The sequence below is a fragment of the Schistocerca gregaria genome, chromosome 1, assembly GCF_023897955.1.
Source record: "Schistocerca gregaria isolate iqSchGreg1 chromosome 1, iqSchGreg1.2, whole genome shotgun sequence".
Taxonomy (NCBI): domain Eukaryota; kingdom Metazoa; phylum Arthropoda; class Insecta; order Orthoptera; family Acrididae; genus Schistocerca; species Schistocerca gregaria.
In genome coordinates, this window is record NC_064920.1 from 781129070 (window position 1) to 781145465 (window position 16396).

The 16396-nt window shown below is 44.9% G+C and overlaps 1 protein-coding gene and 1 pseudogene across 2 annotated transcripts in view; one reads left to right on the forward strand and one right to left on the reverse strand.

The window, feature by feature from the left end:
- LOC126268728 (trypsin-1-like) overlaps nucleotides 1–16396 on the forward strand; it is a 103175-nt gene that overhangs the window by 55355 nt on the left and 31424 nt on the right. For both annotated transcript variants that reach the window (XM_049973934.1, XM_049973933.1), the window contains exon 3: nucleotides 10762–10916. In XM_049973934.1, the coding sequence (XP_049829891.1) occupies nucleotides 10762–10916 (155 nt within the window). The remainder of the gene's footprint in view (nucleotides 1–10761; nucleotides 10917–16396) is intronic.
- LOC126287570 (5S ribosomal RNA) lies at nucleotides 14604–14721 on the reverse strand (annotated as a pseudogene).

A 16396-nucleotide genomic window follows, 5' to 3' on the forward strand; every position in this document is an offset into this window, starting at 1 on the left:
TGCAGCAGCATGGACTATCAGTTCGGAGACCATGGCTGCGGTTACCCTTGACGCTGCATCACAGACAGGAGCGCCTGCGGTGGTGTGCTCAACGACGAACCTGGGTGCACGAATGGCAAAACGTCATTTTTTCGGATGAATTGAGATTCTGTTTACAGCATCATGATGGTCGCATCTGTGTTTGGCGACATCGCGGTGAACGCACATTGGAAGCGTGTACTCGTCATCGCCATACTGGCGTATCACCCGGCGTGATGGTATAGGGTGCCATTAGTTACACGTCTCGGTCACCTCTTGTTCGCATTGACAGCACTTTGAACGGTGGACGTTACATTTCAGATGTGTGGTTCTACCCTTCATTCGATCCCTGCGAAACCCTACATTTCAGCAGGATAATGCACGACCGCATGTTACAGGTCCTTGGGGCCTTTCTGGATACAGATAATGTTCGACTGCTGCCGCGGCCAGCACATTCTCCAGATCTCTCAGCAATTGAAAACGTCTGGTCAATGGTGGCCGAGCAACTGGCTGCATTTCTTCTTAGTGTAGCAATTTTAAACGGGTATTCATTGGACAAATATGTTATACTATAACTGACATGTGACTACATTTTCATGCAATTTGGGTGCATAGATACTGAGAAATCAGTACCCAGAACAACCACCTCTGGCCGTAATAACGGCCTTGATACGCCTGGGCATTGAGTCAAACAGAGCTCGGATAGCGTGTACAGGTACAGCTGCCCATGAGCTTCAACACGATACCACAGTTCATCAAGAGAAGTGACTGGCGTTTTGTGACGAGCCAGTTGCTTGGCCACGATTGACAATTGCTGAGAGATCTGGAGAATGTGCTGGCCAGGACAGCAATCGAACATTTTCTGTATCCAGAAAGGCCCGTACAGGACCTGCAACCTGCGCTCGTGCATTATCCTGCTGAAATATAAGATTCCGCAGGATCGTAACACATCTGAAATGTAACGTCCACCGTTCAAAGTGCCGTCAATGCGAACAAGAGGTGACCGAGACATGCAACCAATGGCACCCCATACCATCACGCCGGGTGATACGCCAGTATGGCGATGACGAATACACGGTTCCAATGTGCGTTCACCGCGATGTCGCCAAACACAGATGCGACCATCATGATGCTGTAAACAGAATCTCAATTCATCCGAAAAAATGACGTCTTGTCATTCGTGCACCCAGTTTCGTCGTTGAGTACACCATCGCAGGCGCTCTTGTCTGTGACGCAGCGTCAAGGGTAACAGCAGCCATGGTCTCCAAGCTGATAGTCCACGCTGCTGCAGACGTCGTCGAACTCTTCGTGAAGATGGTTGTTGTCTTGGAAACGTCCCCATCTGTTGACTCAGGAATCGAGACGTGGCTGCACGATCCGTTACAGCCATGCGGATCAGATGCCTGTCATCTCGACTGCTAGTGATACGAGGCCGTTGGGATCCAGAACGGCGTTCCGTATTACCCTCCTGAACCCAAGGATTCCATATTGTGTTGACAGTCATTGTATCTCGACCAATGCTAGCAGCAATGTCGCGATACGATAAACCGCAATCGCGATAGGCTACAATCCGACCTTTATGAAAGTCGGAAACGTGATAGTACGCATTTCTCCTCCTTACACGAGGCATCATAACGTTTCACCAGCCAACGCCGGTCAACTGCTGTTTGTGTATGAGAAATCGGTGGGAAACTTTCCTCATGTCAGCACGTTGTAGGTGTCGCCACCGGCGCCACCCTTGTGTGAATGCTCTGAAAAGCTAATCATTTGTATATCACAGCATCTTCTTCCTGTGGGTTAAATAATTTCGTGTCTGTAGCACGTCATCTTCGTGGCGTTGCAATTTTAATGCCCAGTAGTGTAGTATGTGGAGCCCAGCTGAATCGTCCAGTTGTTATAAGGCTCAAAAAAAAAAAAAAAAAAAAAATATTTGCTTTAGATAGCCGAATTCAGGGTAAAAGTGTAGTGACAGTGTACCTAACTCTCATATTACATTGCGTTGTGAAGTTGGTAGCTGCTCCAAGAATGATGGGAAATATATACGACAAGACATGGGTTGGGCGTCAGTAGCGAATGATATTTTCCGGTTGTAATGTTGTATATTATGTCAGAAATGTAGTTAAAGTACCGAAATATTTCCAGCAAAAAAGGCAGCGAATGACACGCTGTTCCTATTGGCGCAGTGAATCCTGACAAATGAAGAGGGCTAATTTGCAACGGTAGTAAGTGAACTGCATTGTGAGCAGCGTTTTTGCGGAGTTATGGTTTGTGATATCGTAAGTGAATTATTATGTACATATTATTGTGCTCTTAGATTCCTGCTAACCGCATAGTCGAAAATCGTAACATTTGTAAACAACGGTAAAGTTTGATAAACAGTACTGTAAAAATGTTTGTTGGTCGTTTCACTCGGAGCAATTTAAGGTGTACCCTTAGGTTACTGCCTAGCTACATATTCGAAAGTCGCAAAAAAGAAGATAAAGAAGTTTCGAGGAATAATACCGTAAATATGATTAGGACTACTGCTCATTTGACTAGCAGCAATTTAAGCTGTGCTCTTACGCTCATGCCTAACCATATACTCGAAAATCATACCATATTCATAAAAAATATATGTATATTTCTCACAAGCAAGACTAGATCTGATTGAATTATTCCGAAATGTAAATATTAGAAACACGTTCTGTGAACTTCATAAATAAACGTTTCCTGACTCCACTTCCTCCTCCATGTATATACCAAAACAAGTAAGACTTAATCCTCTGCGTAGTTAGTTGAAGTAAAAGCTATTGAAGTTCATGCGCGGAAAAATGATCTTGTACCAACACAGTGAGCTTGCTCCAAAAAGTACATGATCTAAGTTTTTAAATGTTTGTCATATGATTGAAATTTCGTTGACTGAGGCTCAGTCGTGTAAAACTACTTTAAAAAACCAAAGACAGTCGGAAACTGCTTATCACATTCAGGAGAACATGTTTTGTTATTTTGCGAACAACTTCAAAGATACACTACGTGGTTCCTCACTCCATGCCACCAAACACCCATCTGCCGAAAAAGCGCCTGTCACCTCATCCACACTACTTGCCAAACACAGATTGGTCAGTCGGCCGGCCGGGATGGCCGAGCGGTTCTAGGCGCTACAGTCTGGAACCGCGCGACTGCTACGGTCGCAGGTTCGAATCCTGCCTCGGGCATAGGTGTGTGTGTTGTCCTTAGGTTAGTTAGGTTTAAGTAATTCTAAGTTCTAGGGGACTGATGACCTCAGAAGTTAAGTCCTATAGTGCTCAGAGCCATTTGAACCATTTGAACCAGTCTCTACAACCGACTCAGCTCCTCAAGCCTGTCGCCATTCACACAGTCCACAATAAAACTACGCTGCAAAAATTGCAACAGTCAACATCATGGTCAGCAGTGAAACTGGTTCCACATCTTTTTAATCCACAAACAAGTTATTTTCAGTATGTCTCCCGTAGTGATACTGCTTCCATCTAATCAACTTTTTTGACGAATATTAATGTGTCAAATAACAAAAGTCTATTTGCGCAACCACTGTAATCATTATTTCTATCTTTCCGGTCTGCAAGGTTCATAGGCCGAGAACAATTCGTGTACAGCCTGTGTTTGGCAATGAATCCGCAGTTTATGCACCATCTCACTGTCTCGCCCTGCAAGTTAAAGCAGCTACACTGAATTACGAAAAAATAAAGCAAAAAATCTCACAATATTCCAAGAAACGTAAATAAAAATTGTTACGAAAATCAGTAATCAACCCTAAACCCATTATCGCGGGACTTAGAGCCCTAATCACTTCTAGTGTCCATTGTGAAAGTAGAAGTACTGAAATCGCTTGTTGCGTGAAGTCGTATTTTGCGCCGAAACAAATCATTAGAATCCGCGATTCTCACTGGCTATCGTATATTATCACACGATTGGCTACGAGCAACGGAAACAAAAACGGAAGAGATTACCAATTGCAACACGCATCGTAAGATCTAAGTACTCCGTGTCTGTACTTCAGCTGAAATTAGTATCTTTGACTCTGGTATCCAGCGCCTCTCTTTGGAATAGACTGAGCCACCCTTACAGGTTTCTTTAAGGACTAAATTGTTAGTCTTTCTACTGTCTTTCTACTGTTTTTCCTTTTCCGTTCATAAACATAACTCTTCACTAGAAGCATATAACGCTGCTTCCGTTAACTGTAGCTTTTGATGTCAATCAAATATTTCCTCTATTTTTCTCTTTGTTGAAGAGGTCACCAGCGATAGTTGCTGAAAGCCCGAGTTGAAAGGATGTAGTTACTTGCGTCTCTAAACCCTTGAATCTCAACAAAAATGAAACAGCTATTGCTGCGTCTGTTATAGAGATGTATAACAATTGGCGGGTTGTAAGTAATGTTTAGAGCTAGCAACGAATGAACGAGGCTATGCACAGTTACGAGAAGAGACTACAACCGCTACAAGTAACATATGAAAACTGCATGACTGTTCATTCATGACATTTAACTCATTTTACTGGGTGCCTGAGGCACATAGAAATGCTTAATCCCTCAGCGTTCTGTGACAAGTGTGTGCGATGTGTGTTACTGTGATTTCTTGTGTAGCACAGCAGACTGACGTTCGCAACCATCTGTCGGGTGGGATCATCACCGAAAGCATCACACATACTCAGTAACCCATTCAACAGTTCAGATAGTAAAGATTTAACCTCGCAGTAAAATGAGATCAGAAATACCTCTCCTTCCTTTCCCTACCAAATTCTGGCCACGAAAATTTATCACTACCAGGATTAAAACCAGATGACTGTCAACTCGTCATCGAGGCAGCGAACGATAACACATAAACTTCGTAGGAGAATGTACATTTTACGTTATTCTGATTTTCCGATAATTACAATAAACTTAAAATTAAGAAGGCCGGAGTGGCCGAGCGGTTCTAGGCATTTCAATCCGGAACCGCGCGACCGCTATGGTCGAAGGTTCGAATCCTGCCTCGGCCATGAATGTGTGTGATGTCCTTAGGTTAGTTAGGTTTAAGTAGTTCTGAGTTCTAGGGGACTGATGACCTCAGCTGTTAAGTCCCATAGTGCTCAGAGCCATTTGAACCATTTGAACCTCAAATTAATGCTTCCTCAACGTAAACTGCCCGAGACAAACTTTGATGAACAGCCTGATGTCTTGTTTGCAAAAGCTAATTACTCTGAATTTATTTTTGCAGTGTTGGAGACCTCCATATTCGTTAACTATACATGCCTGTGAGAATTTGTTAAGCATCCGCAGGAAGATGCAACCGATTTGGCGCCTACTATTTGTGTGCCAGATTGCCAAAATTCAGATATTTGATGTCTTACCTTCTGACTGCTGCAGTTGCTATATTTTCTTCCTGCATTTCACAGTTTTCGTAAGTCTTCACAGAATGGAGTCACATTCACGTAGCTCGCCAGTCGTCTCGTCTCAAACTGTTACTAAGCAACGGCGTCGGCAGCTGCAGGGGCCCCTGTATTGTTGAGAACTGCGTAGCGTCTTGATATGTTGTTTACTCTGAGGAAAAGCGGAAAATAATCATAATAATTAAGGAAACTATCCACGATAATTCTATGGGCGTATCTAGACTGCGACGACCTGGCAATGTACCCGCGAATAAGGTACTTCTGGAAAGCAAAGAACAGGAGAAAGTAAGCAAAAATTGAAACGAGGAGGAAAAGTGGGAAAGAAAACAGTAAATTGCATAAGTCAAGAGAAGTCTTCCCCTACGTTAAAATAACGTAAGATTATTTTGGATATCAAACTGACGTGCAGCTATATGAATCGTTTAGATCCTTCATCCAGATCAAAGATCAATCCACTTTGGGATAAAATCATCAGTTAATTGAATATAAAGAAAGCAAGGCCCTAACAATGAGTACATGTTTAGCCTAAAGCTACGACGGAGGATACGCGGCGCATACAATAGTGTGCAAAAACAACTGAGTCACAATTTAAATCTCGTCCTTACAAATGCTGTAGAGGCTAATCAAGAAACAGGCTTGTATTTTAATGTAGTTGAGGACATCTACATTTTCTGGTCACTAAATGATGCGTTGGTAGGATTTAAAAACTTGTCGTGAATGCTTCCATGGTAACGTTAAAGAGTCAATTCCAGTGCATTGGGCTAGCATATAAGAAACCAACTGTACAGCGTGAAGCAGAATAAGTAAGTACATCGAGGGGCAGCTTTCGCCAACTTATATCGGACAATATGACGAATTTAAAGACGTTAGCAGATAATTTTTATCATTTATAGTAGCCGAATTACGACACGGACTTTTTCTAATAGAGTTACTTCTTTACCGCGCCACTTAAAAGCAGCTTTTAACACGGTTTCAACGATATAACGTGTATAGGACTTGACCAGCTAGTATCAAGATAACAGCGCCGCAAACCACTGTCCCGCCATCCGGAGAACAGGTCCCACAAACGTCTGACCTAATATACCAAATACAAGTTAATATGCAATTTAGGTATTGTTTTAGTGTTTACCTGTGCACTTAAATCCCATCAGTCTATGTTCTGCAGTTGTAACAATCAGATAACTTGGCCGTAAAGCTATTGAGACATTCAGAATACATACTACAGTCGAAAGAGTGAATACTGTTAATGATGACTGTCGCCAAACTATTACAGCAGCGCTGTGGTTGTACACCGAACAGTAGCCAGATCGTGCCAAGCAATCACGATCTGCCTTTGCAAACATTATAAAATAATTTCTAGAAACTGAAAGTTTGGAGAATAAAATATGCCAAGAAACAAGAAGACCAAGTGTTGGATTGTGACGTTGTGGAGCCAGTATTCCATGTCAGCCAACTTGGATTTTGACGTCATAGATCCTGTCCCATTATTCCAACTCTTGGATTCTGACATTGTAGGACCAGTATGCCCTGGTCGCCATATCAGATCGCCATCTTGGATTTCCCGCCAATTTTGATTCAGGACAAAATCCCTGCTGACACGAGAGTGGATAAAAACCACTAAAATTTTAACTTCCCTCTGAATTTAAATTTCCCACCATTTTTACACACAGGGCAACTGATCTATGTTAGACGGTGGAGGGGGGATGGGTAGGTGAAATGTCATGACGTCATCGATTGCATCAATGGCGAAAGACTCTGCCCGAGAACCCCACCCCCATCCAACGTACCTACTACTTCAGTCCTTCAAAACCATAAAAATAATTTCAACAAAGAGTCCTTCAAGAACACAAAAACTACTTTTACGGGAAAGTAAAGCTGAAATGAGGAGTTGTGAGCCTCATGGTAAATACAGCAAGCAGCGCCAATTATTCCTTGCTAAAATCTCCATAACACACGTCGACGCGACTCCCCGATCTTAGGCAGTTGTCTGATGACGTCACGATCCTGCTGTGGTACAGACAGGTATAAGCAGTTCAGCTTGATGAGCTTGTTTAAGAGTGAAACAGCCTCCGTAACATCTGATGATTTCTCGAGCTTTAAGAAACGGACTGCTAGGTACAGAAACATGCCTTGAACCAAGGCCTAATGCCCGTGGAACAAAATCAAGCATACAAATACTGGAAGTGAAATTCTGATTTGTATGGTCATTTAAAGAATATTTCCTTAGTAGTTTACATTCAGGCCTGGACATTCAAACTTATGCACTGAAATAACTTCGCTGCCTCCAAGCGACAGAGGCTCAGGACGAGGGGTGTGTCTTGGACCGGCGATGGAGACGGCACTGGGAAGCGTGGACGTGCAAGCGTTCTGCAACCCTCGCAGGGGGAGGCTAGTGGACGCCCTGAGCTTTCTTGGGAATAGATACCATGATGGACAATTGGAAAAACCGGTGTCGTAAACCTATGCAGGAAATGGGATGATCCATAGATACAAAAATGCGTGGATCACAGAGGCGGGGTGTGAAACTTCTGGCTTGCTGCAGAATATTTCGGCCTGCCTTAAAAAGCGAGATACGTGCTGATAATTCGCGGACTCCTCCTGGAACTGAGATGGAGCGTAGACGCAAAAGCGTCAAAAATGCATAGAGGGAGACAGGGTGGGTGAAACTACAGAACATCCGAAGAATGGGCCTGCTGCTGGACAGTAAGAATGATATTTATAAATCACGGACATCGCCTCAATCTCAGATGAAGCACAGACGTAAGACTATGAAGCTCCCACACAGAAACAGCCGTTATAAGCAACTGTCAAAATGGTTCAAATGGCTTTGAGCCCTATGGGAATCTGAGGTCACCAGTCCCTAGAACTTAGTACTACTTAAACCTAACTAACCTAAGGACATCACACGTATCCATGCCCGAGGCAGGATTCGAACCTGCGACCGTAGTAGTCGAGCGGTTCCGGACTGAAGTGACTAGAACCGCTCGGTCACCGCGGCCGGCAACCATCTGTCCTGTGGCTGCTTTCAGGATGACTAGGGAATGCGAAAAATCATCGGAACAATGTGTTGGACTGACTGTGACCAACGCTGCATACAGCCCCGACAGAGAAATGCCGGTTGCCGAGTCACACACCAGTCCATACAATGCAGGAGGTTTCCATCATGTACTGGGAGCCGTTGTCAGGAGACGGCGATCAGTCAGTGAGTGGAATTGTAAATTTGTTCCATCAACGACAATGTTCAGACTACGAAGATTTCGGGGAGTGCCAAGCTAAGGGGCCATGAAAGGGGAGAAGGGACAGTGAGCGAGACAGCGCGAAAAGAATAGGACCTGGAGGCTCGTCAACCCCACAGCTTACACAGTCTGCTGACTTTGACTCTTGTCCTTACTCACATCTGAATGTTCGTCATTTTGTGATCGATTTTTTCCTGGCCCATGTTAGACGGAAGAGTCCTGGTAATTCAGCGCTTGGGAATTAAGCACTCGACTACACACTGTAATTTCCTTGCCTATCATACGCCTCCCAACACCTTCCAAAGCCGCGAAACACCTATGAGGACTGTAGACTACCAACTAACCGAAGCTGAGCTACGAGGCGACGTACCGTACCGACCCAACGTTTGCCGACGACACCACCACTCGACGCGGACCACGAGAAATACGGGCTCCACAACCGACTCGTGACGTCACACTAGACAGCTTCCTCGCTACACTTCGTGAACGCTCGGCTCCATGCACAGCCGACAGGAAATCAGTATGTCAGTGAAAAGGTACCGAGTATAGATCTTAACTTTGTAGTGTGTTATCGAGAGCTTGCATCCACTTAAACATGCTGTTAAGAATTATTAAACCCGCCTTAAGTAGGGCGCTCCCTGCCAGAGGCAGTTGCTGGCACTTGTAATAACCGTAGTGTCAAGTGATGTGACGTGCATGCCACGGCCTGTCTTTCTTGTGGGTGCAGCCACACAAGTGATGATGGAAAGTAGTGAGATGATTCATTCCCCCCTCTGACCCCTTCATAACTTAATCGTGTCCACCCCCAAGTCAAATCAGCCTTGCAATTTGTATTTATACAAAAGATACTTTAATAAGCACACACATTTCATATTTTAATCCTCTGATTAATCCGTATCATTAGCCTATCAACTCATAACGCCATGCTATTTGATTTTACTGTGTGAAATTTGAATTTAGGCTTCCAGTGTGAGGCGATCTCATTGATAAAGCGCCTTTTATTTCACATCACAGAGCTATGAATGATGTGCTACAGTAGTGCTTAGAAATCATCTACTCGTTCTGTTTTGTCTTACAGTGTAGTGTCAGACGTTATTTCACTTTTATGGTATTATTCAAGGTTGTAATTAACTTTAATACTTTTTCTAATTAACGAAAACAGGTTTTATTGTTAGCCAAATGCAGAGTCTCATAAGAAACGGTTTGTTTTTGTATTTAACTAAAATGTAGCTTCATCAGTGTGCAGTATTTGTTATGTGCAATGATTCATGAACGAATAGGTATTTCATGTATGGGTGGATCAAGGATAAATTACTAATGTTGTGGCCAGGCGAAACTACTCTTGTCTGACCACAACTGTTGGTTCTGTGACAGCTCTGGAGAAGGTTCATCACACTGGAACATACACATTAGTTCACTTTATTACATAAATGAATAAAAGATTTACTTACCTGTGACACGCTTGTTTGTCACAGAATTGCTACACTGTTATTGAATATTAAAGCACTACTTGATGCACGGATTAACAAACTGCTCTCCCGTACAATGTGTCACACTTAAATGAACAGGTCAATCATCACGTTGGTCCTATACTATAACTCTGAGTCCTTCAGATGAGGTCATGGACTGGGCAGAGTTCAAGCTAGGTCGACACTACATTGACCTCAGCGTGAGGGCGCTGCTGTGCTAAGAGGGGAGGAGTGCTCTACAGGAGTACCTCCCATACATCGTTGCCGATTGCAGATTGCCCTGGCTAATGTCTGTTACCAATTCACATTGATTACTTTGGTGTTGAAACGCGATCTCTGCAAGATATCACAGTTAAGATTGTATTTCGTTTCAACAGAGTATTTAAAATTTAAAATAATCCTAAGTTCATTTTACTTATTTCACTTTTTGGCTGAATTGGGTTGAGAAAGGCTGGAGAATGGTATAATGTAGAGGAGGAGGAGGAGGAAGAGGGGCTGGCTATGAGAGACGACGTGTAGGCGACGTTTTGTTCGGTATGATGTGGAGGTAGGTATTCAGGAGGAGAAGGAGCCCAGCTCAGAGGACTTAGGCTGGACCTCTCTTCACTGTACTTACAGCGATGTCACTACCTGCTGTACTGTTCGTGTTGCAGAGTGCGAGGAGTGGGGGAAAGCCGTGTTCCGGCTGGAGGACAGCCCCGTGTTGGTGGACGGGGCGCCCAAAATCAACCGTTCGTTGTGCGGCGGCGAGGGCGCCCCCTACATCATCGGCGGCGTGCCCGCGGAACCCCAGGAGTTCCCTCACATGGTGAGTCACCTTCATCTCCGTTCCCTTTATCTGGTACGGTCGTAAGGCAGTCGCTCACCTACTCAAAGCTGGTACTCACTTAAAGGATAAAGCTTTGAATATTCTACTTACAAGGGACACCTTTGATCCCGAACGCTAGAAACCGCTCGAAACCGTGCTTAGACTAACACTCGAGCATAAAAACAGGGGTCTATGTCATTTCCATCCAAAACTCCGCACTTGTCTGCTAGCGCCATAAGACAGACGCATGTTGTAGCTGCACTACCATGTGCTCGAGATGCATGAAGTATAACAGCTATACCAATGTCTTTTGGAGTGTTCGCATGTGGGTTACTGTGCAAACTGTCTACAGTGACATCATGAAGAGAATTAATATTACGAATGTAGCCCAAATTATAGGGACAAATTTGCTACATGCTGAATATGGAAATAAAATTGCGGTCAAGGATAATGTTAGTGGATACACACTGAAGCGCCAAAGAAACTGGTATAGGCATAGGTATTAGAATACAGATATATGTAAACAGGCAGAATACGGCACTGCTGTCGGAAACGCCTATATAAGACAAAAAGTGTCTGGAGCGGTTGTTAGATCGGTTACTGCTTCTACAATGGCAGGTTACCAAGATTTTAATGAGTTTGAACGTGGGGTTACAGTCGGAAGCGAGCGATGGGACACAGTATCTCCGAGGTAACGATGAAGTGGGGATTTTACCGTACGACCATTTCAGGAGTGTACCGTGAATATCAGAAATCCAGTAAAACACCAAATCTCCGACATCGCTACAGCCGGAAAAATATCCTGCAAGAACGAGATAGATAAAGACACTCGTTCAACGTCACAGAAGTGCAACCTTAAGCAGATTACTGGGCCATCAAGTGTCAGCTTGAGAACCATTCAACGAAACATCATCGATATAGGCTTTCGGCTGTGCAGCTGGTCCTGGCGGAGGTTCGAGTCCTTCCTCGGGCATGGGTGTGTGTGTTTGTCCTTAGGATAATTTAGGTTAAGTAGTGTGTAAGCTTAGGGACTGATGACCTTATCAGTTAAGTCCCATAAGATTTCACACACACACACACACTTGGCTTTCGGGGCCGAAGGCTCACTAGTGTATCCTTGATGACCGCACGACACAAAGCTTGACGCCTCGCCTGAGTCAGTCAACACCGACAATGGACTGTTGATGATTGGAAACATATTGCCTGGTCGCACGAGTCTCGTTTCAAACTGTACAGAGCGGATGGACGTCTGCGGATATGGAGACAACCTCATGAATCCATGGACTTTGCATGTCGGCAGGGGACTGTTCAAGCTGGTGGAAGCTCTGTAATGGTGAGGGGCGCGGCGCGTGCAATTGGAGTGATATGGGACACCTAATACGTCTAGGTACGACTCTGACAGGTGAAACGTAGATAAGCATCCTGTCTGATCACCTGCATCCATTCATGTCCATTGCGCATTCCGACGACCTTGGGCAGTTCCAGAAATATAATACGACATTCCACATCTCCAGAATTACTACCGAGTGGCTCCAGGAACACTCTTCTGAGTTTGAACACTTCCGCTGTTCATCAAACTCCCCAGACATTAACATTATGAAGCACATCTGGGACGCCTTGCAACGTGCTGTTCGGAAGAGATCTTCACCGCTCATACTCTTACGGATTTATGAACAGCCCTGCGGGATTCATGTTGTCAGTTCCCTCCAGCACTACTTCAGACATTATTGGAGTCCATGCCACGTCGTGTTGCGGTACTTCTGCGTGCTTGCGGGGGTTCTACACAATATTAGGCAGGCGAACCAATTTCTGTGGTTCTTCAGTGTATTAGATAACATAAAAATTCAGAAATATAATGGAGATTACACAGAAATATATGAAGTTACGTTGGCTAGATACACTGATTTTGAAGGACAGGAAGAACCTGAATCGGAGGGTGGCTGGTCAAGCAGACAACGACCTTTATCTACAGAGGAGCAGGAACGGAACAGACAAAGTGAGCACGAACTATCTCGAGCCAAACAGTCGAGAGCCAGTTTCTTAAATATTGATGATAGCGTAGTAGAAAACATTTATGAAAACTACTACAATCGTGGTTTCACTTGCTGTAGCAAACTACTGAGGTGCTGTAAGTGTATTAAAAATAAATCACATTCAGATTAATTCTAAATTACTTATCTGGTAAAAGGCGAGCAGAGGCTCGTTTCAAAGGACAGAGACTGTCGCAATTAAAAACTATAAAGGAGCATGTAATATCGCAGTTTGATAGAGCAAGGTGATATGGATTGTTCACTATTGGCATTAGCAAATGTGGGCTCTAGAAGCTCTAAAATGGTACCTTGAACAATTTTGAAGCTTCGGTTTCTTCTGTCAACAATTGTAAGGCTGAATATGGCATTTCATCCAATCTTATTACTAAGTACATAGAAGACGATCATAGTATGCGTCAGAAAGCACAACAGTTCCTACAGAAAGTAAACATGTTTATGACAGAGCATGATTCGGAGAAAGTAAATGTTGGGAACAGTGACCAGAGTGGATTTCAGTATGAAATGTCTTCACAATCAACACCGTCTCACGGATGAAAGAAAACTACAGTTAGGATGTTGCAGTCTGTACGTAGCTCTACCAACAGCTACACAATGGCTTTATCAACGACAAACAGAATAGTAAACAAGTTGCACATCTGTTTCCAGGTACCTCAAGGCACTTTCGGCCCAGATATGTTAAAAAAAAACACTGCCTACGAATCATTCATGTTGAGGCAAGTAAAATTGGAAAAAACCCTGAAGAACACATGAAACTTTTTCTATCTCCTGACGTTGTTGAACATGTAACAAGTGAAAAGAACCTATTACTGCATGATTACTCGTGAAATCGTACCCTCCTATATGAAAGTTTTGCAAACAAAGATGTTATGCTGTAGATATTGTCAACCCCTTGGCGTTTACTGGTTTCGGTAATATAAGATCTATATCAGAGGAATTGGTGAATTTGTAAGACTACAGTGTGCCAAACCACAAATAAAGATACACCATTTTGGCGAGTTCGTGCCTGGCTGCCACTTGCCTCCAGCCTTTGCATTATCTTTTCGCTTCCGTTCTGCATGTCTCTCCCTTTGCTAGCCGCGCGGTTTGAGGCGCCATGCCACGGACTCCGCGGCCGCTCCCGCCGGAGGTTTGAGTCCTCCCTTGGGCATGGGTATTTGTGTTATTTTTAGCATAAGTTAGTTATTTTAAGTAATGTCTCTCGGGGGATACCCTTCTCTTCTCCGAATCGAGTGCTACAATGCCAACTTTACTACGAGGGAGCTAGATCATGCTCACAGTTCACCCCGATCTTCTTCCACAGAGCCAGAAGCCATCCACATTCAGATGTTGCAACACCTTTCTCGTGTGGGCAAGCACATTCTGCTTAACACATACAACAGCATCTGGGCAGAGGGCATATTTCACAGACGTTGGCGTGAAGCCAACGTCATACCCATACCTAAACCTCTCTCACTCTCCCTCCGTCCGAACAGGCCGTGTCATCCTCAATCCACAGGCGTCCCTGGATGCAGATATGGAGGGGCAAGTGGTCAGCACACCGCTCTCCCGGTCATATGTATATTTAAGAGACCGGAGCCGCTACTTCTCAATCAAGTAACTCCTCAGTTTGTCTCACAAGGGCTGAGTGTACCCCACTTGCCAACAGCGCTCGGCAGACCGGATGGTCACCCATCAAAGTGCTAGCCCAGCCCGACAGCGCTTAACTTCGGTGATCTGACGGGAACCGGTGTTACCACTGCGGCAAGGCCGTTGACGTACACCTAAACCTGGTAAGGACAAAAACCTTCCTTCTAGCTACCGCCCCATGTCTCTCACCAGCTGCATTTGCAAGGTGATGGAATATATGATTCATGCCCAGTGGTATGGTGGCTCGAGTCTCGCAATTCACTGACGAATGCACAGTGTGAAATTCGCTCGCGGCGTTCTGCAGTTGACCATCCACGTCATGAAGGGTTTTCTGCGGAAATCCCAGACTGTGACTGTGGTTTTAGATTTGGAGAAGGGCTACGACACCTGCTGGAGAACTGATTTCCTCCATACTCATTATACGTGGGGCTTCCGTGGCCGCCTGCACTGTTTCCTTCAGGCATGTTTAAAAGATAGTTTTCAAGGTGCGTGTGGGTTCTGCCTTGTCGGACACCTTTATCCAGGAAGACGGTGTGCCTCAGCGTTCCGTCCTGAGCGTCCTCCTCTTTGCTGTAGCCATTAAACCTATCATGGGCTGTCTCCCGCTGGGCATCTCTGGCTCCTTTTTTTTTTATGATGATGTTACCATCTGTTGTAGTTCTCCACGGACCTGTCCCACTGAGCGGTGTCTTCAGCGATGTCTTGATCATCTTTACTCCTGAGGCATCGACAATGGCTTTCGCTTTTCCACTGACAAAACCGTCTGTATGAATTTCTGGCGAAGCAACTGATTTCTCCCACCATCTTTACATCTTGGGCCAGTTGCCCTTCCGTTCGTTGAAACTACGAAATTCCTGGGGCTCATGCTCGATAAGAAACTCTCTTGGTCCTCTCATGTGTCTTACCTGGCAGCCCTCTGTACGTGGTTCCTCAACGTCCTAGTGTCCTCAATGGTACTTCCCGGGGTGCCAATCGAACCACCCTTCTCCGTTTGTACCGGTCCCTTTTCCGTTCGAAATTCGGCTATGGGTGCTTTGTTTATGCATCTGCATGTCCATCCCTCTTACGACATCTCAACACTATCCACCATCGTGCATCCGTTTGGCCACTGGCGCCTTTTACACGAGCCCTGTGGAGAGTTTGTGTGCTGAATCTGCTGACCCCACTGTCCTACCGCCATGACTTTTTCCTCAGCAGTATGCTGTCTGCCATGCGTGGCCACCTATCCTATGCCTTCTCCTTCGAGGATTCCTTTGATCGTCAGTATGGGGCGCATCCCTCTTCTGTCACCTCATGTAGTCCGCTTTCGGCACTTGCTACGGCTGCTTAACTTCACACTGCCTGCAACTTTCCCGATGGGTGTGAACCCTTCACCACCTTGGCTACGTGAAGGTCCATGTTAACCTTGGCCTTTATTCGCTTCCTAAGGACACTGCTCCAGCCTCGGTCTATAGACTTAGGTTTCATAACCTTTGCATGGAACTTCTCTATAGTGCCTTTGTATACACTTACGGACCGAAGGGGGGCCGGGTGTGCCTTCGTCATTGGCACCCGTGTCCTAGGATATCAGCTTCCAGCACACTGCTCCGTATTTACAGCCGAGCCCTTCGCCCTGTATCAGGCCATGGAGTACATCCGATGACATAGCCTTTTCAATTGTCCTCTGTTCAGACTTACTCATTGCCCTTCAAGATCTATGTGTGCTGTACACCGCGCATCCGTTAGTGCAATGGGTCCAGGAAAACTGTCACTTGCTCACTCTTGGTGGAGCCACGTGATGTTTATGTGGGTTCCTGGTCCTGT